The following is a 25,432-nucleotide window of genomic DNA, read 5'->3' as shown; positions in this document are numbered from 1 at the left end:
TCTCTTTCTGACAAAGCAACAGAGTTAGTACTCACAGATGATATCTCTGTCTCTACTTAATTTTAATGTCTTAGACTTGTCTCTGTCTCTACATGCCTACTAGGTGTATCTGTTTTGCTCAAGCATTAGGGCATTTTAAAATGGATACTCCTTCTCTATCATTGCAGATCCTTACTTGGCTTCTTTTTCCTTCTCTTATCTATATAGTCTTGAAAGCTTAGAATAAATCCTTTTGGGCATCCTTCGCTCCCTAGCCACTTCTTTCTTTTAAAATGACTGTGTAAAAAAATTTAATTCTTTGAAAGTGATTTTGATGGTGTATCAAACCAGCCTGAAGGAAACACTAACAATCTGGAAGAAATTGAAAAATTTTAAAAGATAAGACATTTGAATTATAAGGTTTGGAAGGAAATCGTTTTTTATTTTATTTATTTATTTATTTATTTATTTTCTGGAGACAGGGTCTCACTCTGTCACCCAGGCTGGAGTGCAGTGATGTGATCGTAACTCACACAGCGTCAAACTCCTGGGCTCAAGCAATTCTTCCACCTTAGCCTCTGGAGTGGCTGGGACTATATAGGTACACATCACTATGCCTGGCTCTTTTTTTTGTAGAGATAAGGTCTCGCCATGTTGCCCAGGCTGATCTTGAATTCCCAGGCTCAAGTAATCCACCTGCCTCAGCCACTCAGAGTGCTGGGATTATGGGTGTGAGCCACTGTGCCCAGCTGATACCATTTTTAACCTCACTCAGGTATCTCACACATGCTACTCCTTCTTCCTGGAATGTTCTTTCCTCCATGTTTTACTAAGCTAATTCTTCTTCCTTTGATTTTTAGATTGTAATTTATTTTCATAGAGAGGCTTTTCCTGACCTTCATATCTGAAAATACATATATACTTACACGCTATTGTATATCTTTCTCTTCCAAGCACTTACTTTGTTTGTTTGTTTGTTGTTTTAAGAGAAGAGTTTCACTGTTACCCAGGCTGGATTACAGTGGCAGTCATAGCCCACTGAAGCCCTGAACTCTGGAGCATAAGCGATTCTCCTGCCTTAGCCCCCTAGAGTAGCTGGGACTACAGACATTTGTCGTTTTTAGATACTGGGTCTCACTGTGTTGCCCAGGCTGGTCTTGAACTCATGGCCTCAGGAGATCCTTCCACCTTGGCCTCCCAAAGTGCTGACAGGTGTGAGTCATACCATGCCCAGTCATAGCACTTATTTATAACTGGATGTTTGTGTTTCTGTTTTTTAATGTCAGTCTCTCCTGTCCAACTATAAACTCCTTGGAGTCAGGAATCACATCTGTTTGTTTCTCCATTATATATAGCCTATAAGCTTCTAAAACTGGTCTTGGAATGTCCTAGGCACTGTGAAATGAATGATTGATACTTGAGTTTGGAGACGTTAGTCTGGCTTATAGAACATATCGTTTTCCTAAAACTTAAAAACTTTTTTAGGCCAGATGCATTGGCTCATGGCTGTAATCCCAGCACTTTGGGAGGCTAAGGTGGGTGGATCACCTGAGGTTAAGAGTTTGAGACCAGCCTGGCCAACATGGAGAAACCTCGTCTCTACTAAAAATACAAAAACTAGCCAGATGTGGTGGCACAGGCCTGTAATCCCAGCTCCTCAGGAGGCTGAGGGAGGAGAATCACTTGGACCCAGGAGGCAGAGGTTGCAATGAGCTGAGATTGCACCACTGCATCCAGCCTAGGCAGCAGAGCAAGACTCTGTCTCAAAAAAACAAAATTTTTTTATACTTTTTTTTAAATTTAATAAAACTTTGTTTTCACAACAGTATCTTTAAATGTATTGAAACAATAGAATGAGAATTTTAAATAGCTTTTAGAATTAATCATATTCTTTTAATGAAGTTAAGACCTACTTTAATGGATATACCTTCTTTTTAAGCCATCTAAATTAAATTCTGTTCTCTAACAAGTAAGACATTTTTAAAAATCTTTTAAATTCTAGAAGTAATTTGGATCTTTGTTTTTACAGAAAAGACAATACAAAGGTATAGAAGATCTTTCTTCACCATTTCCCTAATGTCATTCCCAAAAGATAATTACTAGTATCAATTTTGTTTACAGTGTACCAAATATTTTCAAGGCATGTATAGATTACATGTTTTTAATAAGTTGGAAGATATTGGTAGACATGCAAATTACTGACACGAAATAATACTGTAGTTACCATTCCTCTGCTTAGATTTTCATATTTTTTCAGAATAAATTTCTAAAATGTAATTGCTAAAGAGTATACATATTTTGAATTTTGATAGCTACTTCCAAATTGCCTCGCCAAAGAGTTTTAGAAACTAGTTTTTAAAAAACATATTTGTGGGTTTTATGATTAGAAAAGTAACATAATGTTTATTATAGACAATTTGACAAATACAGAAAAGCACCAGCTGGACACGGTGGCTCACACCTGTAATCCCAGCACTTTGGGAGGCCAAGGTAGGAGAATCGCTTGACCCTGGTAGTTTGAAACCAGCCTGAGTAATAGCAAGACCCTATTTCAACAACAACAACAGCAGCTTCGCTGAGTGTGGTGGCATGTGTCTGTAGTTCCAACTACTCAGGAGGCTGAGGTAGGAAGACTTCTTGAGCCCAGGAGGTTGTGACATTGAGAGTACAGTGAGCCATGATCACGCCACTGCACTCCATCTGGGCAACAGAGCAAGACTCTGTCTCAAAAGAAAAAAAAAAAAAAAAAAAAAAAGGAAAGCGCCCAACCCACACCAAAAAAAAATTGCTTATTACCTGGTGGTAACCTTTCAGATCCTTTTAGTCTTTTTTCTGTGCACATAAAAATAATTATTAAGACTTGAATCATATTATTCAAACTGCTTTGTGATGTACTGTTTTAAAATAACATTGTAATTATTGTTATTTTAAAATATGTTCTACTTAGCTATACTATATTCTAGATGTTTGGACATCCAGATTATTTCTAATACTTAGCTCTTATAAGTAGCACTGGTATGCATATCTTCATACTTATCCATATTTTTTACATCTCTCAGTGCTTTTCAAATACACATTCTTAGAAGTAGATTTGCAAGGTCAGAGTCTGAGAATTTAATGCTTTTCATATATACAGCCAAATTGCTTTCCAGAAAAGTTTCAAGTTACATCTTACTAGAAATCTTAGAGTGCCTATTTTGTCTAGAATCTGAACGTTAAAGAAAAATTATCAGTTTATTTAGAAATTAAGTTTTTAAAGTAACAAAATAAGAAAAAAGAGATAAAGCTATGGCATGGGATGGAAAATGGATGTTGAGACAGCATTATGTCTGATTAAGTTGTATTGTTACTCCTTACATTGTTCATTTAATAAATGCCCTTTATTCTCTTTATTTAGTTTTCTTTGATTCTTTTTCTGTATGTCATTGTTTTTGTTTTTTGTATGTGTAATGCCATTTTATTCAACTTATCTATACCTTTTCACCTAGAGACCAAATGAGAGGGTTGACAGTGTAGCAGAAAAACCAAGGGAAGATCCAGTACTAAAAGAGGAAGCCCCGGTAAGTTGCTTTACTGAATACTGTCTAATCAAATATGGTGGAAGAAGGTGAAACACAGTGATTGAATTGCAACACATTTTATTATGGTAATATGCTTCTTAATTTCAGAAATTATATTGAAATAAATCATGGAGCTAGTTTGAGAGGTGGATATTTTCAGTGAATTATTTTCCTTTTCAAAACTATGATCTGGTTTTTTTTAAATTTATCATGTGTATTCTTAACATGCCTTGTTAATAATTTGGCAACAGAGGCCAGGCCCAGTGGCTTACACCTGTAATCCCAGCACTTTGGGAGGCTGAGGCGGGCAGATCACAAGGTCAAGAGATTAAGACCATCCTGGCTAACATGGTGAAACCCCATCTCTACCAAAATACAGAAATTAGCTGGGCATGGTGGTGCACGCCTGTATTTCTAACTACTCGGGAGGCTGAGGCCGGAGAATTGCTTGAACCCAGGAGACGGAGGTTGCAGTGAGCTGAGATCGCACCACTGCACTCCAGCCTGTGGCTGGCAACAGAGCAAGACTGTCTCAAAAAAAAAAAAAATTTTTTTTGGCAACAGAAACCATCAATCCTATTTTCAGTATTTGGGGTAGGGCTTAATAATATTTTTCCTCCTTCCGTTTTGCTAGTTTTAGGTAGGAGATATCAGAGAAAAGTATAATTGATGATAAATTTACATTGTTAGCATTTTAATATATTGTATACATATACAATATATTTAATATAATATATTTTTTTGATTTTGTGATGAAGTTTTTGACCCTTTCTTGTATCAGAAAAGTATAATTGAAGGTAAGTTTACAATGTTAGCATTTTTAATGTACTTTATACATAGTTTCTTCTTTTGAATTTCTGATGAAGTTTTTGATCCTTTCCTGTAGGTTCAGCCAATACTATCTTCTGTTCCAACAACAGAAGTGTCCACTGGTGTTAAGTTTCAGGTTGGTGATCTTGTGTGGTCCAAGGTGGGAACCTATCCTTGGTGGCCTTGTATGGTTTCAAGTGATCCCCAGCTTGAGGTTCATACCAAAATTAACACAAGAGGTAAGCAAAGGTATAAACAGATGTTAAGTAAAAGGTTGGAAATAGAAGTGACTTTTAAATGTTGTATGTGAATATAAGAATACACATGTAATATATAATCTGATACAAAAATGTACATGTCTATATCAGTTTTGTGGGTTTTTGTTTTGCTTTGTTTTGAGACCGAGTTTTTTCTCTGTCACCTAGGCTGGAGTGCAGTGGTGTGATCTTGGGTCACTGCAGCCTCCACCTCCTAGGTTCAAGCAATTCTCCAGCCTCAGCCTCTGGAGTAACTGGGATTACAGGCGCCTGCTACCAGTCCCAACTAATTTTTGTATTTTTAGTAGAGACCATATTTCATCATGTTGGCCAGGCTGGTCTTGATCTCTTGACCTCAGGTGATCCACCTGCCTTGGCTTCCCAAAGTGGTAAGATTACAGGCGTGAACCACTGCACCTGGCCTCTGTATCCGTTTTTAAAACCAGTGAAATACTGATGGTCATATTAACTGGCACAGTGCCTCTATGGCTGATGCAGTCCTTGTTTCCCTTATGACATCCAACATTTGCTTATAATTTTTTTTACACTTGCTTTTTTTTAAAGACCTGAATCTGACTGACAATATGACCTCACATTTCCTAAAGAAAGCATAGATAAGTTATCAGATGTTTTATATGAGCTTAATGAGCGTTTGGGCCAAGCCTTCTTTGAACATTTTTATTTTATCATTGATTGCTATGGATAGTAATTTTTCACCGAGACAAATTTTGTAGGATGGTTTTTTTCCTCTACACTCCATTCTTAAATCTGTAAGTTTACTGAGGCATCCCTATAAATTTGATATGACATGGAATTGTAGCCTGAAGCTAGCTATATAATATAGAATCCTACCTTAGGAATGCTAATAAAAATTAAGAAAGACATATTCTAACTTCTTTCTCTTCCTTTTCTGGGATTCGACCAAAGAGTGATGTGGATTAGATTGATGAGATTCTAGCATTTGCAATGAACTTGCTTAGTAGCCAAAGAAAGGTTTGAGCTTAGAACTTATTTCTGGATGTTAACTTTGTGAATTGACTCTTGTTAGAGTTCCTCATTGTTTGTGACAAGTTTGTACCTGTTTCTTTTACTTTAAACCGTCTGTCTTGGTCTTTGTTCACTATTGTGAAGGGAAAAAAGTCTGTTTATGTCTGGCAAGGCAGATATATGACAGGATCAACCATATCTGTAATTCTTATGCTCCATAACCAAGAATCTCTCCCAGTGTAGAAGGCCATCTGGCTCAACTATGTTTCATCTTGTCAATGTGACCTGCTGATTAACGGCTAGGAGAGTGTATATATCAGAGAGGCAGAAGTGATAAACCAACATTATTGGCTGTCTGCTTTAGTGCAAGGTCTTGTATTCAGCAGTTATCTTATATATTTTCTTATACAATCCTTGTAGCAGCAACACAATGAAATAGGTACTATTATTATCCCTTGTTTCAAATAAGTAAATAGAATCTCAAAGAAATCTTAATTTCATAACCTGTCATCTTAAACACTGTCTTATATTACAGGGAAAGCAGTTAAATTCACCCAGTCATCATTTACAGAGGTTGGGGGAGGCAGTCTTATAGTTCCTTCATTTATATAAGAAGAGTATTGGACTATTCATCTCTGAAGTACCCTGCCTATCTCATAATCTATGGTTATATGAGTGGGAAAAGAAAAGACAAGGATTTTCCAAGAAGACCATGCTTTCTTAAATAAAACAATTGATGTTCACGTCTGGGTCTCCAGAGCTCTCTAAGAAATTACATCATGTCAGAATTGTGGTTCTTCAGTTCTCTCCCCTGAGGAAAGCATACTATTGAGCTTATGGAGAGTTTTATATTCAATTACTTTATGAAAACCTGCCGTTTTCAGCTTTTTTCAAGATATAAATGAAAGCACAATTTATGTCTCATCTGTATTTCAAAGGAAGTATTTACATTTAATTTTAGTAATTAACCTAATCTTGGCAGGTCTGCATGCCTCATGCCTATAATCCCAGCACTTTGGGAGGCTGAGGTGGATGGATCACCTGAGGTTTGGAGTTTAAGACCAGCCTGGCCAATATGATGAAACCCTATCTCTACTAAAAATACAAAAATTAGCCAGGTGTCGTGGTGTACACCTGTAATCCCAGCTACTGAGGAGACTGAGAGAGGAGAATCACTTGAACCCAGGAGATGGAGGTTGCAGTGAGCCAAGATTGCACCACCGCACTCCAGTCTGGGTGACAGAATGAGACTTGGTCTCAAAAAAAAAAAAAATTATCTCTAGCCTGGTACCCACTAGGCAGTCTCCTACTTTGGTGCACCCAATATTGCATTCCCCCAGATAAATAATATGAGCTTCTAACTTCTTTCCCCATCTTTTCTACTCCTGCTTGCCTCCTGAATAGAAGTTGGCATGGGAACCGGCTGAACAGTTTATGCCCCAGTAGCAGGAAACCTAGCACAGGCAGGAGCCTCTGTGGATCTGACCATCTTCTCGCTCCCCTTAGCAGGTGCTTCTTCTATTTTAGAGGCCATTAATTTTGTTACCACAATTATTAACATAAAACCCCCAGCCATATCCCAGTATCAGACACCCCTTTTTGTCGGATCAGTCCTCATTATAGCAGTCCTTCTACTTCTTTGCCTCCCAGTCCTACCCACGGGCATTGCTATACTATTGACTGATCATACCCTCAACACAACTTTTTTTGACCCTTCTGGCGGGAGTGACCCTATCTTGTACCAACATTTATTCTGATTCTTTGGTCCCCCCGAAATCTGTATCCTTATCCTACCAGGCTTCGGGATAATCTCTCACATGGTAATGTATTATTCTGGAAAAAAGGAACCATTTGTGTACATGAGCATAGTGTGAGCCATGTTATCAATTGGCTTCTTACGGTTTATTGTATGGGCTCACCATACAGTAGGAAAAGACGTAGACACACAAGCATACTTCACCTCTGCTACCATAATTATTGCTATCCCTACTGGTGTCAGGATCTTCAGCTGATTAGCTACATTGCACCGTGGTAACATCAAATGATCTCCTGCAATATTCTGAGCCCTAGGTTTCATTTTCCTTTTCACAGTAGGGGGTTTAACTGGCATCATACTAGCTAACTCATCATTAGATATTGTCTTACATGACACATATTGTAGCCCATTTCTACTACGTCCTATCAATCAGTAAGAGCGGTATTTGCTATTAAGGGAGGCTTTGTCCACTGATTCCCCCTATTTTCAGGCTACACAATCAGACCTACAATAAAATCCACTTCACTATTATATTCATAGCTGTTAATTTAACCTTTTTTCCACAGCACTTCCTTGGCCTATCCAGTATGCCTTGACGTTACTCAAATTATCCTGATGCACACATCACATGAAATATCATCCCATCTGTAGGCTCATTTATCTCACAGCAGTTAGACTAATAATCTTTATGATCTGAGAAGTCTTTGCTTTAAAACAAAAATTACTAACAATTGAATAATCATCTACTAATTTAGAGTGACTTTTCTGCTTTCAACGTTTTGAAGAGCCAACCTACGTGAAAACCTAAGTGAGAAAGGAAGGAATCAAATCTCCAGAAACTAGTTTCAAGCCAATCCCATAACCTCTATGACTCTCTAAATAAGATATTAGGAAAATTATTACATAACTTTGCCAAAGTTAATTTAAAGGGTAAACACTATATATCTTAATGGTTCATCCAGTTCAGTTAGGCCTTTAAGATGCTACATCCACTATTATAAAAGAATTACTCACTTTCCATTACCACATTCTTGTAATTATTTATCTAATTCGTTCCCTAATCCTGTGTATTATTTCTCTAATACTCACAACAAAATTAACTCATATGAGCACCATAGATGCCCAACAAACCAATTTTGTTTATATTACTACCAGAAATCTGAAATTTTAGGTTAAAAAAATGTGTATTTTGATAAAAATTTAAATTGTTCTATTTTCTATAGTGGTTTAAAAAACTTCAATGAAATATAATTCTCATTTCATAAAATTAACCGTTCCTTTTTTTTTTTTTGAGATGGAATCTCACATGGTTGCCCAGGCTGTAGTGCATTTGCACGATCTCTGCTCACTGCGATCTCTGCTCACTACAATCTCTGCCTCCCGGGTTCAAGCGAGTATCCTGCCTCAGCCTCCCAAGTAGCTGGGATTACAGGCGCCCACCACCATGCCTGGCTAATTTGTGTGTGCGTGCGTGCATGCGTGCGTGTGTGTGTGTATGTTTTTAGTAGAGATTGGATTTCACTTTGTTGGCCAAGCTGGTTAAACTCCTAACCTCATGATCCGCCCACCTTAGCCTCTCAAAGTGCTGGGATTACAGGCCTGAGCCACTGTGCCTGGCCAATTTACCCTTTTTTTCTTTTTTGAAACAGAGGCTTGCTCTGTCACCAGACTGGAGTGCCGTGGTGCAATCTCGGGTCACTGCAACCTCTGCCTCCTGGGTTCAAGTGATTCTCCTGCCTCAGCCTCCCAAGTAGCTGGGATTACAGGCACCCGCCACCACGCCCAGCTAATTTTTCAATTTTTTTAGTAGAGACGGGGTTTCACCATGTTGGCCAGGATGAAAAATACCTAGTACAAGATCCTTGATCATGTGTCTACATATCATAACAATGTCAAACTCGATCTCTTGACCCTGTGATCCGCCCGCCTCGGCCTCCCAAAGTTCTGGGATTATAAGCATGAGCCACCGCGTCTGGCTCAATTCACCCTTTTAAAATGTGCACTTCATTGATTTAAAAATCTATAAATTGATTGATAAAAAATCTATACATTGACAGAGTTGTGCAACCATCACCACAATGTATTTTAGAACATGTTCATCAACCCCAAAAAATCCTGTATCTATTAGCAGTCACCCCTATTTCCACCCACTAAGCAGCCAGTAACTACTTTCTGTCTCTGTAGACTTACCTATTTATTTGACTTCATTCACTTACCATAATGTTTTTGAGGTTCATCCATGTTTTAGCATGGTATCAGTGCTTTATTCCTTTTTATTGCCAAATCATATTCCATTTATGGCTATATAGTATAGTTTTAAATGCAGTAGTTTTTTTTTCTGACAGTTTTTCTTTTTATTTTTTGTTTTTCTAAAAATCAAAAACATAGACTAAAAATTTTATTAATTATGTTCCACCCATGATGCCTATTAAGCATTTTATGCTGCTTATTATTTTTTTAATAGCACATAATACGGCATGAATACACGAGAGATATCTAGAGAAATGAGTGAATCTCCTGTCTTGCTTTCTATCTAAGCAACTTTGTGAAATTTATCTTCATCATATATAGTAATCACTGGTTTCCATATTGTTATTAGTCAGTATTTTTATTAGATTCTTAGCATTGGAAAATGTACTTAATAGTTTTTCACACATAAAGATGTGCTAATTCTTTGTAAGAGCATGTTGAAAGATGTTTGGATCACAGTTCTATTTTAAGTTGTATTTTATTATTTAGGTCTCATTAAAAATGTAGCTCTTCATTCAGTCAAAGATAGATGTGCTTGTTTCTTTACTTTTCAGGTCTTTAGCTTTGTATTTCAGTCTTATTTTATAGTTTTCCATGTATCAGGAAACAAAGTGCTAACAAATAGACAAAATGTTTGTCTTGTTTCTTCTCTAGTAAATAATTTAATGCAGGAAGAAATTGAAAATACAGATTAAAATGAAATTGTGTTATCTATAAATTTCAGTTTTTGTCTTAAGTCCTTTGGGATTATCTGTTTATAGCTGAAGAAATAACATTGATGTTTGGAAACATTATGTACTATGTTTTTTTAATCCCAGTACCTGTACCCACTACCCTGACCATGAAGTTCCCCTATTAGTTTAGGTTATATTTCTGTTCCCCCACCCTCCAAAAAAAAATCTTTGGATTTCAGAAAAATCTTCTTTGATTAATTTGTAATTAGATTTGTGCTTGGGTCTTTATTCTCAGATGAGATGATGTGGAAATCTGAGTTCACTGTTGCCTTTCTCTTCTACCTAATTACCTTGGGTTCTCTGAAAAGATCAGTTTCTGCATTTCTCCATTGATCTAATATGTTTTCTCTAGAACAGCATTTTTCAGACTATTTTTGGTAAAAGATCAGTTTTTATTTTTTCAATTTTTTAGTCTACTATAAACTAATACCTCTGTAAAATGCAACCAAACTTAATTATTTTTAAAAAAAATGAATGCCCTTCCCCTTAAAAAATTGATCATGTGTCTAGATATCATAACAATGTCAAATTGTTGTCAGAGCTTCTCAATGCCAACTCAGCTTCTCTACTTAGTCACAGACTGGCTTGTTGGTCAAACAACTTTCAGAGTAGCATTGCCCTTAATCAGCAGTTCTCAGATGTTTTGGTCCCAGGACCCCTTTTAATCCTAAAATTTGAGGACTCAAAAAGGCATTTGTTTATGTTGGTTATATCTAATGTTATTTAAATTTAGAAATTAAAACTGAGATGCCAGGTGCAGTGGCTCATGCCTGTAATTCTAACACTTTGGAAGGCTGAAACAAGAGGACTGCGTGATCCCAGGAGGTCAAGACCAGCCTGGGCAACATAGCAAGACCCCATCTTAGTTAAAAAAAATTAAAGCTGAGAAAATTTCAAAATATTTATTGATTTATTTAAAAATAAGAACCTATCATAGGCTGGGGCCACTGGCTCATGCCTGTAATCTCAGCGCTTTGGGAGGCTGAAGCAGGAGGATCACTTGAAACCAAGAGTTTGAGACCAGCCTGAGCAACATAGTAAGACTCCCATCTCCTCCAAAAATTAAAAAAAAAAATTATTAATAAACATCATGGTGGCATGTGCCTGTAGTCTTGCCTGCTCAAGAGACTAAGACACCGAATTGCCTGAGCCCAGGAGTTTGAGGCTGCAGTGAGCTAGGATCATGCCACTGCTGTCCAGCCTGGGCCACAGAGTGAAAGAAACCATGTCTCTAAAAACAAGAACCACTAACATACTATCATTAATTATATTTTTATGAAAAATGACTATTTCGTTAAAAAATTGAGAAGAAAGTTGTGTTACATTTTTGTAAATCTCTCTTTTTTTTTTGAGACAGAGTCTTGCTCTGTCACTAAGTCTGGATTCCAGTGGTGCAGTCACTTAATTATTTGTGGTGACTTTTACAGTAGCTATTAGTTCTATAACTGGTGGGTATTGTAACATATCTTTGGACAATCCTAACATACAAGTTTTAATGAGAGTTATATTGAAGAACCTGGGTTAGATTCCCATCTTTGGCAAAATAGATATGGATGCTCATGTCCTGAAATGGTTAATAAGAATTTTTACTTACAGGTGCACGAGAATATCATGTCCAGTTTTTTAGCAACCAGCCAGAGAGAGCGTGGGTTCATGAAAAACGGGTACGGGAGTATAAAGGTCATAAACAGTATGAAGAATTACTGGCTGAGGCAACCAAACAAGCCAGCAATCACTCTGAGAAACAAAAGGTAACTAACATATTAATATTATTTACCTAGTATGGGTTTTAAAGAACTTAGGAGAATTTTTCATACTTGAATTCAGTCAATTACTAGAATCCTTTTTTAAAACCCCTTTCAGCTCAGTATTAATCATAATGGTAAATGTCTAGTAAGTTTTTAAGTACACCAGTGAGTTTTATATGTCATACAAGGTATTATTAAAAACTTTAGCTACTTGCTTAATACAATATTGGCTTCTATTGTGTTTCATTAATGTGCATAAATGTACTAGATGCTAGTGAAATGTGGATTTTGCCAGGGATTTTTACTCTTTTTTCAATTTCAGCACCTTTCCATAATTTCTTTTCATTCTTATTTAGCAGAATTATTTTATGAAAGTGAAGTTTTAAAAATATTTAGTGAGTACCTGCCATGAAACAGCTATTGTTTTAAACAATATATATATATATATACACACTCACTTATTATTCGTAACAACCTATAGGAGGTAGATACTATTATTCCCCTTTTTACAGATGAAGAAATTGAGGCACAGTTTATGTAACTGGTTTAACCAAGATCACACAAGTGATGGAATCAGGAAATATGTTTGATGTGGTGGTGGATATTTTAGAATTTTGACATGAACTCTTGGTAATCTGGTTAAGATTTTAAACTCAACTAATTTTAGTGTGGGTCTCTGATTTAGAAATTTGTCATTTTTTTACACTTGAAAAACTAAATTTTATCACAGAATTGTGATTAATTTTATGAGACTTATATTTTACAGATTTATATATCAGTATTTGACATATACTATCTCATAGTTTTAACTGATTTCATCAGTCTAGCCACCTGGATAATTCCTAATTGCTTTGGCCATCTCACACATCTTTATTCAAAATATTTCTATCTCTCTTGCCAATCCAAAGTCTTCTGATCAACTCTGGACCTAGAGACCTATAGAGACTATAACTGAGGTCTACACCTTTTTTTCTCATCCATGCCTCTTTCCTTTGTCTTGTCAACTTTCATTTGTTCCTTGGAGCTCTGTCTTTTCACTTCATTCTGTCCCTGCTTGCATTGTGATTCAGACTCTGCTAGTAGCATTGTTCTGATCTCTGTAGCACCCCTGACTTGCCCTCTAGCCTAGATATGGGGGAGAAATGGGAATTTCAGGCTATCATTTTTATTGTTCATTTTATTTTATTAGCCACTGAAAATAATCATTTCTGTAATCATTGTTCTCATTTCCTTTCTTATCACTAGCTTTTTATGTATATGAGAGGAGAAGGATGTCTCCCTCTTTGGGGGCCTTGTCCAGCAGAGTGATCAGCAAAGGAATGATATAAAGGAGAGTAGATCCTCATGTTACCTAATATCTATTTTTCAGAATTATGGAGATAGAACATTCCACTTGTTTGACCAAAGAACCTCAAGATATTTATGTAGACCTGAAAAGATAACAGGACCATATGGGAAATACATATCGATTTTAATATATTTATTAGAGTAAAGCATGTCTGATAATCTCTATCTTTTTTAAAGATTCGGAAACCCAGACCTCAGAGAGAACGTGCTCAGTGGGATATTGGCATTGCCCATGCAGAGAAAGCATTGAAAATGACTCGAGAAGAAAGAATAGAACAGTATACTTTTATCTATATTGATAAACAGCCTGAAGAGGCTTTATCCCAAGCAAAAAAGAATGTTGCCTCCAAAACTGAAGTTAAAAAAACCCGACGACCAAGATCTGTGCTGAATACTCAACCAGAACAGACCAATGCAGGGGAGGTGGCCTCCTCACTCTCAAGTACTGAAATTCGGAGACATAGCCAGAGGCGGCACACAAGTGTGGAAGAGGAAGAGCCACCTCCTGTTAAAATAGCCTGGAAAACTGCAGCAGCAAGGAAATCCTTACCAGCTTCCATTACAATGCACAAAGGGAGCCTGGATTTGCAGAAGTGTAACATGTCTCCAGTTGTGAAAATTGAACAAGTGTTTGCTCTTCAGAATGCTACAGGGGATGGGAAATTTATCGATCAATTTGTTTATTCAACAAAGGTACCTCCTTTTTTCGTGGCGTTTTTTGGGGGATGGTATTTTAAAAGTGGCCAATATTGGCATTTAAAAAAACAACCTTGGCAACATTTAAATACCCTTTCTACCCACTGAATTTGAAACGTATAGTCATTGTACTCTGTGGGCAAAAAAAGACAGGCAAAAAGGCTATGTTTTTCTTCTTTTCTTCCTCCTCCTTTTGTGTTATTCCCATCTGTAGTAGATTAGTCTTTAGCTGTGCAGCCAAAATTGAGCTTAGCTTTCTAAAATCATGGGAAAAAACTGGGCACTTCGCCTGTTTCTAGTTTGTGTAGTTAGCTTTTCTTAGTTGCAAAGTGTGCTTCTTATTAAAATCATTTTCCTTAATTATATGACCATTGTTATAAAAGCCACTGTAATAATTGTACCTGCTGAGCTGTTTGGTTCCACCAGCAATTTTGTTAGATTCTTATTGGCTTGGGATATGTAACTGCATTTCACAGAAATCCCAGGACTTTGTTCTGTAACAATTAGCTGTGACAATAACTTGGGTAATGGGCTAAAAACAGCCTCTACAAACTGTGTGCCTTCATCAGTTTGTCCTGGGCCTCCATTTAGGGCACTATACTTCAGCTCGAAGATTTTAAAACTCTTCCATAACATTGGTAGTATTTATTCCATGTACCTTTTCACTACCATCCCATCCCATACCATAGTGTCGAGTTTGGGATTTTGATTTAGTTCTGTTTCATTCGTGTGTATGAAAGAAGTCTATGCTTTTTTTTCCCCTAATATAGTCATATACAGTATAATAAGTTAAACACAGGTATGCTTCATTAGTTACACATCTTCCTAGAGAAACGTTAGAGATGCTCTTTTAACTGGCTCTACCTGTAAGTTCAGCTGATTTCAGTTAAGGCCAAGCTACCTAGAAAAACATGAGTTGCAGTCTCCACTTGGTTATCTTGATAGCAAATGAGTATTTTTCATCTTTCAAATAGCAGATGAGTATGTTGCATCTTTTTTGAGTACAAATTGGTTTTATTCTTGGAGCTAGTTTTACTGCTTCTGGATGTACAAGTCAAACTGTCACCACCACCTCCAAGAATGCTATTTAAAGGAATTCAAGATAAAACTGATCTTTCAAAATGAAGTCTTTAAAAATACACGTGTGTGTGTGTGTATATTAATTTTTAAGAGATGAGGTCTTACTCTGTGGCCCAAGCTGGAGTACAGTGGTCGATCGTAGCTCACTGCAGCCCCAAGGGATCTTCTGCTTTGGCCTCCCACAGCACTGAAATTACAGGCATGAGCCACTGTGTGCCTGGCCTTTTAAAAATTGTTTGTAGAGACAAGGTTTTACTATGGTGCCCAGGCTGGTATCAAACTCCTGCCCTCAAGCTATTCTCCTGCCTCAGCCTCCCAAAGTGTTGAGATTACAGGCAGGAGCTATGGTGCCTGGCCATATATATTTATTTATAAATCACTTCTTTACTTCTATTGCATTGCATTAAGAATACCTAAAATGAAACCTGAGTTATTTATACCTGCCATCTTTCTGCTCCAGGTTATTTATTGGGTTACATTTTGGTCACCGTGAGTGACATATTTCTGTATCTAGGAATATTCCTGTCTGTTAAGACATGTTGGCATTTTTTTCTGTGTAATAGAGCACTTTGCCAAATGAAAATGACTTGGAGTTCTCTTACTGTGATATGTATAAAGACCAGAACATATTTTGTTTTGATAGAAAATTGAGTGATACGGGTGTATTTTTTCAGTGATGTTTATCACCTGGACTTAGACAAATACTCTTCCTTGTGCGATCTTATTGTACTTTTTGAAATATATATTGGACTTAGCTGGGCATGGTGGCATGCACCTGCAGTTTCAGCTACTCAGGGAGGCTGAGGCAGGAGAATTGCTCGAACCCAGGAGGCAGATGTTGCAGTGGGCCAAGATCGCACCACTGCAGACCAGCCTGGGCGACAGAGGGAGGAGACTCCATCTCCAAAAAAAAAGTCTTTTTAATTAAAAAAAAACATACCTTGGTCACTTAATCAAATTTCTGATAAAAGCTAAGATAATAATTTAATTGCAATCAAAGATCATATAAAATTTAAGCAAATTATGATCATTTGAAGCCATCTTTATAAGCCCATGATGCCACTTGCCTGGTAATCACCTGTTTTGTTGTTTTTTCTTTTGCCTTATTTTAAAGGGAATTGGTAATAAAACAGAAATAAGTGTCAGGGGGCAAGACAGGCTTATAATTTCTACACCAAACCAGAGAAATGAAAAGCCAACGCAGAGTGTATCATCTCCTGAAGCAACATCTGGTTCTACAGGTTGGTATGAGTGAAGAGTTTATATAGGTCAATTTTGAGAAGTCTTTGTTCTATTCTGCTATAATATGGTAGCTGTGTTCCTAAGAAACTCTCAGTTATCAAAAGTAAATTATATTTAAAAACCAAATAATAAAAGCAGTTATTTTAATAGGAAAGAATGGGCTAGGGGCTATAGAACTTTATTCATAGCCAGTTATTTTTTGTACAAGAATTAATAAGAGAGTTCTATAATTAAAAGTGTATACCTATAAAAATCTATACATATCTGAGTAAATACACCATTGATTATCTCTTTTTGCATAATAACAGCTTTACTTTTCCCACTCTGTTAACACACACTACTATTTTCTCCTTTACCTCTGTTGGAAACAAATTGGCAGATGTCAGAGCTCTTGTCATTATTCTTAGATGTGCTAGATACTAGTAGCTGAGGGGCCTAGAGCCCAATTGTCTTAATGTAACCTGTTTTCTGATTAACAGATACCATGAATTGAAAATCAAGCCATGTTATTCTTGCTTAAAGGAGAAATGACTGTATTAAGTAAGACTGGTGACTTTGGAATGTTTATTTATTTATTTAATTTTTTTTTTGAGTCACGGTCTCACTCTGTCATACAGAGTGGAGTACAATGGTACGATCATGGCTCACTGCAACCTCAACCTCCCAGGCTCAGGTGATCCTCCCACCTTAGCCTCCCAGGTAGCTGGGACCATAAGCACATACCACCATACCCGGCTAAGTTTTTGTATTTTTTGTAGAGATGAGGTTTTGCCATGTTGGCCAGGCTGGTCTCGAACTCCTGGGCTCAAGTGATCCACCCACCTCGGCCTCCCAATGTGCTGGGATTATAGCCATGAGCCACTGCACCCAGCCAACATATTTTTTTTTTTTTTTTTTTTTTGAGACTAGCTTACTAAGGATTTTAGAGTTTTAATTGAACATTTGGTGGGTTTGGTTTATATAACAGTATTATATCAGTAGTATTTCTGTAATACTTCTTGCTTCAGATAGCTGTCAAGAAAAGAGTTAAGTATTAACTAGCTTGTTCATTTGGAATCTTGGTTTAGGAGAAGGGAGTCTGTTTCATTTCATTTCCTTTTTTTTTTGAGATAGAGTCTCACCCTGTCACTCAGGCTGGAGCGCAGTGGCGCAGTCTCAGCTCACTGCAATCACTGCCTCCTGGGTTCAGGTGATTCTCCTGCCTCAGCCTCCCAAGTAGCTAGGATTACAGTCGCCTGCCACTATGCCCGGCTAATTTTTGTATTTTTAGTAGAGTCGTGATTTTACCCATATTGACCAGGCTGGCCTCAAACTTCTGACCTTGTGATCCGCCTGCTTCGGCCTCCCAAAGTGCTGGGATTACAGGCATGAGCCACTGCACCTGGCCTCATTTTGTTCTTAAAATTTTTTTTTGAATCTAAGAATCGAGTATAGTAAAAAAAAAAAGATAAACTGTTTTCTGAACATACTTACTGATTCAGATATGCTTCCCCCTCCCCGCTGCCGCAACATTGACCAATTCTCCATCTCCAGCTGGGTGTCCTATGATCCAATTCAGTTCTCACACTGTCTCCCTGGTGTTAGAGTCTGATCCCTCAGATTAAGGGCTCAGCCCTATAAGACTGCCCCCAGTTCAGATTCCAGTTGCAAGTCTGGGGCTTCAGAACTTCTGACTGACCAGCTATAAATTGGAGGTTCTCATAACTCCCCTCCTTGGTTTAGTCATTTGCTAGAGCATCTCACATAACTCATTTCTGGTTCATGATAAAGGCTGTGGATGGCAAAGGATACAGATGAAGAGCCAGTTGGAAGAGATGCACAGGGCAAGATACATAGAAAGGCCTGTGGAGCTTCCATGCCCTCTCTTGCCATGCCACCCTACAGGTACCTTCATGTGTTTAGCAACCTGGAGTTTCTCCAAATTCTGTAGCTCAGGGATTTTAATGGAGACTTTATCATGTAGGCACGATCAATTATTAACTCAGTCTTCAGCCCATCTCCCCTTCTGGGATAATGAGAGGGGCGGAGATTAAAGCATCTAATCATGGCTTGGTCTTGTGAGTTCACTAAGAGTTGCCTCTTTAGAACAGAAAACACTCACCTTACCCAGGAAATTCCAAGGGATTAGGAGCTCTGTGCCAGGAACCAGGGGCAGAGATCAAATATATATTTCTTCTATCACAGTATCACAGTGACCAAGTAATTTTCTAGATGGATCAAAGTCTTAAGACCTGAAGTAGTAATCGTGAATCAATAGTAACTCAGGCAAACCTGTGACTGACTGGCATAAAGGGTGAATATTTTTGTAAAGAAAATATTTAAGATTTGAATTATTTTATAATAATTCTATTATTAGCAAAATAAAAACAATCACTGTTCACAAAAGTACTTGGGCTAGCTTTCTTAAAATAATGGGAGCTGCAGGACAGGGAGAGGTAATGCTAGTGGAGATGGGGTACATGTTGGATGGGGCATTTTATTTTTAAACAGCCTTTTTTTTCTTGAGACGGAGTCTTGCTCTGTCGCCCAGGCTGTAGTGCAGTGGCACGATCTCGGCTCACGGCAACCTCTGCATCCTGGGGTCAAGTAATTCTTCTGCCTCAGCCTCTCACATAGCTGGGACTACAGGTGCGTGTCACCACGCCCAGCTATTTTTATATTTTTAGTAGAGACAGGGTTTCACCATATTGGCCAGGGTTGTCTCCAACTCCTGACCTCATGATCTGCCTGCCTCGGCCTCCTAAAGTGACTGGGATGACAGGCATGAGCCACCACACCTGGCCTAAACAGCCTTTTTCAGTATGGAGTTGGGAAAGAAAGTTGAGTTAAAGGAGGGCGTGAAAAGCAAAGTCCAGTACTACATTTGCAACTTGTATCATTTCAAAATACTTTATAAAAAGATGAACTTACAATGTCAAAGGAATGAGTAGATGGACTTAGAAGATTTCACATTAGTCATAATTGAGAACGTTCCTTTTCTTTGAATATTAAAAGAATCTTTTGACCTTCACTTTCCATAATTAGGTACGTCAGTTTTGTTACCTCTTTACACTAAATGATTAGTAATTTGTCTGAATTTAAGTGGGGGATCTTTATTTGACATCAGCATTTTCCTAAGGAGAAAGTAAATTCTTCCTGTATTAGACTGATCTTAACTCAAATATTAGGCTTTTATTTTGGATACAGCTTGTTTTTCTTCTTCCTCTCAGTTACTGAAATTTTATTTTGTTTTGTTTTGTTTTTTGAGACAGGGTTTTGCACCCAAGTTGGATTGCAGTGGTGTGATCCTAGCTCACTGTAACCTTAAACTCCTGGGCTCCTGCAATCCTCCTGCCTCAGGCTCATGGAGTAGCTGAGACTATTTGTGCTGGCCACCATGCTTGGCTAATTTATTTTATTTTTATTTTTTATAGAGATGGGGTCTCACCTTGTTCTCTAGGCTGGTCTCGAATTCCTGGGCTCAAGCAATCCTCCCGTCTTGCCCTCCTGAAGTGTTGGGATTACAGGTGTGAGTTGCTTTGCCCAGCCTGAACATTTTCTTTTTATATAGTCTTTCATTTTAAGATTTAAGTTCTGCTATGCATTTTTCCTTTTCTTATTTAAGTGGAAGGTTATACTTCTTTATATCCAGAAAAAGGCAGTATTGTTTTTTGCTTAATCAGCCACATAGAATTTAGGTTGTAAATTAAGATTGAAGACTTAATTTAGGGCCAGGCGTGGCAGCTCAAGCCTTTAATCCCAACACTTTGGGAGGCCAAGGTGGGCAGATCATGAGGTCAGGAGTTTGAGGCCAGCCTAGCCAACATGGTGAAACCCTGTCTCTACAAAGGTACACACACAAAAAATTAGCTGGGGGTGGTGGTGCCTGCCTGTAATCCCATCTACTTGAGAGGCTGAGGCAGGAGAATCGCTTGAACCCGGGAGGCAGAGGTTGCAGTGAGCCAAGAGGGCGCCACTGCACTCTAGCCTGAGCGACAGGGCGAGACTCCGTCTCAAGAAAGAAAAAAAGAAAAGAAAACTTAATTTAGGGACTGGTGCTCTAAAGCTTTGATCTTGGTTGAAGTTTGGTTACCAGCTGTGGCTGATAAGCTTACTTTGTCTTTTTAAATAATCATTTTGCTTTTGGTGAAAATAACTTCAGTAGTTGAAAAGTCAGAATAGAGACTTGTTCATCTTTGAGAAACCAATTGCATCATCTCAGCTGGAGTTAACTACTTAAGGAAACTCTTGAGCCTTTTCCTAGTAAATTTCAGTGATACATAAAATGTGTGGCACTGTCACATTTTTGTCATTTGAGGAATTGTACTTGTATTCACACTAGTTTTCAAAGCTATTTTCCAAACCCAGAAATGCTCGCCTCCTCTTTCTTAGAACATTAACATAATACTCTTCAATGGTTTTAAATGTACGTGTTCTTTGGGTAATTTTGAGAATAATTTTAAGAAATCATGTTGCTTTATCCTCTGTAAGACAGTAAATCAAATCTTATCTGTTCTTCACGGTGTGATTATATTACCCTCAACACAACTAAAGATTTTTTTGTTTGTTTTTAAGCAATTCCATTTTCATTTTTGCTCTCCCTAGAGTAGAACTTGAATATTGACACTTATACTAAAGTATAGATCCCTGGGATTCTCAGGTCAGTCTGGAAGGGTAGCATATCTGTTGTCTTAGGAAACATTTTCGTCAGTGTAAGGCGAAGACAGTTAAAATAAGGAGCAGGCCAGGTGTGGTGGCTCACGTCTATAATACCAGCACTTTAGGAGGCTGAGGCAGGCAGATCACGAGGTCAGGAGATAAGACCAGCTTGGCTAACACGGTGAAACCCCATCTCTACTAAAATTACAAAATATTAGCAGGGTGTGGTGATATGCACTTGTAGTCCTAGCTACTCGGGAGGCTGAGGCATGAGAATCACTTGAACCCAGGAGGCAGAGGTTGCAGTGAGCTGAGATTGCACCACTACACTCCAGCCTGGGCAAAAGAGTGAAACTCCATCTCAAAAAGAAAAATAAAGAGCCAATACTTTTATTTGTGATTACTATAAATTGATTAACCACAGCTCCAAAACAATGTATTATCATCAGACTACCCACTCCTTCCCAAAAACAAAACAAAGTAGTGGGATCCTTCATTTTGGATTTGAACTAAAGTGAGGGGGAAGTCATTTATACATAGCCAAGAGCAATGAAACCAGAAAATATAAAGTTTATATGAAAGGCTTTATAGATGTAGCTTCTGTCTGATTTTATAGGTCTTAGTGGCTTCTTCCTATGGCAAGTGAGAGGTGATTATGATTTAGGAAGGAACATGTAGGTGTCCAAGCAGTGAAAACACAGAGAACAGCTGCACTGCAGGTATTATTCCTTCTCAGGCTCACAGATTAAAATCATTCCTTAGTTTCTTTCAAGTTGTGTTCTTCAATTTCAGTTTTATCCTTTCCAAACATGGGGTCCATGTGAGTTTTCTTCAATTTGCTTTTAAAGAATTGTATTCTCTAAAAATCTTAATAGTTTGTTTTAACATGAAAAAGCCTGATAATTTGTTTCAAATTGTTTTCCACAACTAATTATTTCCAAAGTATAACATTCCTTGATAGTCAAAGTAATGATTAGGTTCACATTTTTGTGCTTTTCCAGCTTTTGTTGTTAATAACAATAGCAAAATTTATATAGGTGCAACAAGCCTTGATAACTATTTTACATATAGAATTAATTAAACTCATTTGTTAAAATGCAAAATGATTGAATTTTTGAACCAGTAATTCCTAATATCAAGTGGATAATAAAGACGTGTTTATGCATCCCTTCAGTCCCTTCATTCCTCAATTATATTTACCTAAAGAGGTTTATGTGACTTTAAAACTAAGCTATGTCTCTGCTGTTTTAGTTTGACTTTTTAATTTTTAAAAAACCAATCCCTGTTTATTTGTGTAATTTAAGAACCTTTATGAATCCCAGTCTGAGCTCATCAGCCTTTACAATTTGTTCTGTTAAATAATTTATATGCTCCTGAGTATTTAACAGCCTTTAATGATTTTAATTAAAATTCCAAAACTAATGGATAAGAAAAGCAAGGAATTTGGTCGTATCTTAATTACATAGATGTCAAGATATCCTTAAATGAGTTTTTGTTTGTGTGTTTAAATCATTTCTTAGGCTCAGTAGAAAAGAAGCAACAGAGAAGATCGATTAGAACTCGTTCTGAATCAGAGAAATCCACTGAGGTCGTGCCAAAGAAGAAGATCAAAAAGGAGCAGGTTGGCTTCCTACATGTAGAGAGTTAAAACATTGTATTTGTAAATGTTGTGGCTTACATTCCTATCTTAAAAGAAAGAGAAACTTTCCCCCACACTGGGTTTCCTTTCTGGACTATCTTACACTTCTGTCCTGGTGGGTTCCAGTGCTCAATTTTAATACAGCCATTCCTGTGATTCTGCTTCAAGCATTTTCACAGAAAACAGGCTTCAGGAGATGGGAAGCCAATGGTGCAAGACTCTTAAAAAATCCTTCACATTTATTTAGAAGTTTCGGTTGTCAGCAAAATGATATCATGTTTTTATAATTTTTATTTGGAACCATCCTTGAGTTCCCTTTTTTTTTTTAATTTTGATTTTTGGTTTAAGCTGCTGGTATGTATTTGTTTTTTATTTTTTAAACAAATCAATTAATTTATATTCTTATATTTAAGAAGCAGATAATCATAGATGATCTGGTTTTTCTGTTTATATCGCAGATTTTTTGGAATGTTATTTTCCCAGTGGAATATTCACCTGGTATCAGGTTGTCAGATAAATAATATTTAGTTAAAAAAAAAGGCGAGGGGGGTTGCATTTTGACTGAAGTATATTAAACCAGTGTAATCAATATAGTAAGATACATTTAAATGACCTTTTCAAAGAAAATTTTAGAAACCATTCTTTTTTAAATTAAACTCACAATCAGATTTTTTTAAAAAAATTTAGTGAAAGAGTATCCATTCTTACAGCCTAAACACCGGCTAGTAAAGAAAACAAATTTTGAATAAAATTAGTTTCAATAAGTTTTGTATTTTTTAAACCATTTAATATGGAAGAGTGTGGGCTTTTCTATTTAAAATATGTCCTTCATCATTTTAAACTTCCAAATTTAAAAGCTAACCTTGTACGTGCTCTGTGGTATCACCAAGCAAGTGAAACAGTTTTTCCAGAATATTTAACTAAAATTTAAATAGTATACTAATTTGTCATTCATTTATCATATTAACTTTCATATTTCATACTTAGGAAATTATATTCCAAAAAATCTTTCTAAGCTCTTGAAGATCTATAGTATTCATTACCAAAATAAAGTTGTGATTTTGCCAGCTGGTTCCCAAATTCAGTCTGTGACCAGTCAGTTTAAAACGAATATGCAGAATGAGTACAAAAAGCAGGACAAATTGTTAATGCCACTGTGTTATAGTTAGAAATAGGGCAATGCCAGTGATTGTTTAGAAGATTTTATATTTGTATTACTAATTGTATCTTATAAAAGCTTTTCTGTTGTATGTTTTTTTACCTGTTGTAAAAAATAAAAATAAAAAATTTTTTAAAAAGCTTAGAACAATCCTTAAATATTTACAAAATGTGTTTCAACATTCATATTTCACCACATCTTAAAGAAACATGAAATTCAATTCATAGCTTAAACAGGAACTCCTCCAAACAGCATCCTTTCTCTAATTCCAATGGTTCAATCCTCAAATTACCACGTGTTTTACATATACATTGGCAGAATAACTTCTGATCTCGCTCTCCTGATGTAGGATCAAGACACTGTTCATAAGACACTCAAGAAAGTGCTTTTGCAATATCACAAACTTATTTTCTTAAGTTTGTACTAGCAGCAAAAGTATTGAGCTTCCAGCTGTATGGAGCCCTGTAGCACTCTCTACAGAGAGGGTCCTGATTCCCAGCAACTTAGCTGTGAGTGCAGGCGCGGAAGGGTCTTAAAGTGGCGTGAGTTACATTAACCTGAGTATCATAGTAAGTAAAAATTTATCCTAACGTCTTTGGGGCGGGAGGGGTTTATAGCAACATTGGGGCTGGTTGTAGAAACAACCCCTCTCCTGCCTTCCAGACACTGAGGAAAGTATTCTTGTTCTCTTTATATACCAAGGGAATGGTGGGAAAAGTCTTTGCTAGAGAGCATGTGGCTGTGTGTTGTCACTTGGTATTCAGGACAGGCAGCTAGGATTTAAACCCTCCCTGATCTTGAGACAGAGAACTTTACCCAGAAGATGGGACTGAGTTCAGATTTCAGATACATTAATCACTCATCATTACTTAGATTGATGAAAGTATCTTTTCCCTCTGTTAATAATTAAAAGGGAAAAAAAATCCCTGTTAATGCTGTGGTTTTCTGTCCAAACAGGTTGAAACAGTTCCTCAGGCTACAGTGAAGACTGGATTACAGAAAGGTGAGTTAATATTATAATGTTGCTTTGCATTTCCTTGATTAAAAACAGTTTTTAAGAATTACTTATTTGTACTTCATGTATTTTTGTCTGTCTCTGTAAATTGTTGTTGCTCTTCAGTGTGAAATTGCAGTATTCCCTGGTGTTTGTGTGTGTGTGTGTGTGTGTGTGTGTGTGTGTGACTTTTAGAGTTGATCTTATTCTGTACTTCCAAGGGAAAGTCTTACTTGTTTTGGTAAATTGGAGAACACCACGTAGACTTGATACTGTTTCCAACTTTTCTCCATAAGACTCTGGGGTTTCACTGGCTTATAAACTAGGGATGTGACGAATCCACTTTTTTTGGTATTCGACTGAATACCGAATAGTAGCTATTCATGTTTGTCAAACATGGACAAATTCAGACAAGACAACCTGATTGAAAAAATCTTGCCACATTTATTTTTACAGTGCTGTAAAATCTTTTTGTAAATTAAAATGATTCATAGTATATTTATGGCCACTATTAGATGACCTTATGCGAATCTATTTGAGATATGCACAAAGTTTA

General features: G+C 37.0%; 1 protein-coding gene across 10 annotated transcripts in view; it reads left to right on the top strand.

The window, feature by feature from the left end:
* The window catches only part of NSD3 (nuclear receptor binding SET domain protein 3), a 123,348-nt gene that overhangs the window by 46,795 nt on the left and 51,121 nt on the right, over nt 1-25,432 (top strand). For all 10 annotated transcript variants that reach the window (XM_017963779.4, XM_078347482.1, XM_017963781.4 and 7 more), the window contains 7 exons: nt 3,468-3,539; nt 4,426-4,588; nt 11,930-12,084; nt 13,606-14,121; nt 16,319-16,445; nt 22,605-22,705; nt 24,840-24,885. In XM_017963779.4, the coding sequence (XP_017819268.1) occupies nt 3,468-3,539; nt 4,426-4,588; nt 11,930-12,084; nt 13,606-14,121; nt 16,319-16,445; nt 22,605-22,705; nt 24,840-24,885 (1,180 nt within the window). The remainder of the gene's footprint in view (nt 1-3,467; nt 3,540-4,425; nt 4,589-11,929; nt 12,085-13,605; nt 14,122-16,318; nt 16,446-22,604; nt 22,706-24,839; nt 24,886-25,432) is intronic.

The sequence above is a fragment of the Callithrix jacchus genome, chromosome 13 (genome assembly GCF_049354715.1).
Source record: "Callithrix jacchus isolate 240 chromosome 13, calJac240_pri, whole genome shotgun sequence".
NCBI classification, from domain to species: Eukaryota; Metazoa; Chordata; class Mammalia; order Primates; family Cebidae; genus Callithrix; species Callithrix jacchus.
This window is presented reverse-complemented; position numbering and strand designations above follow the sequence as displayed.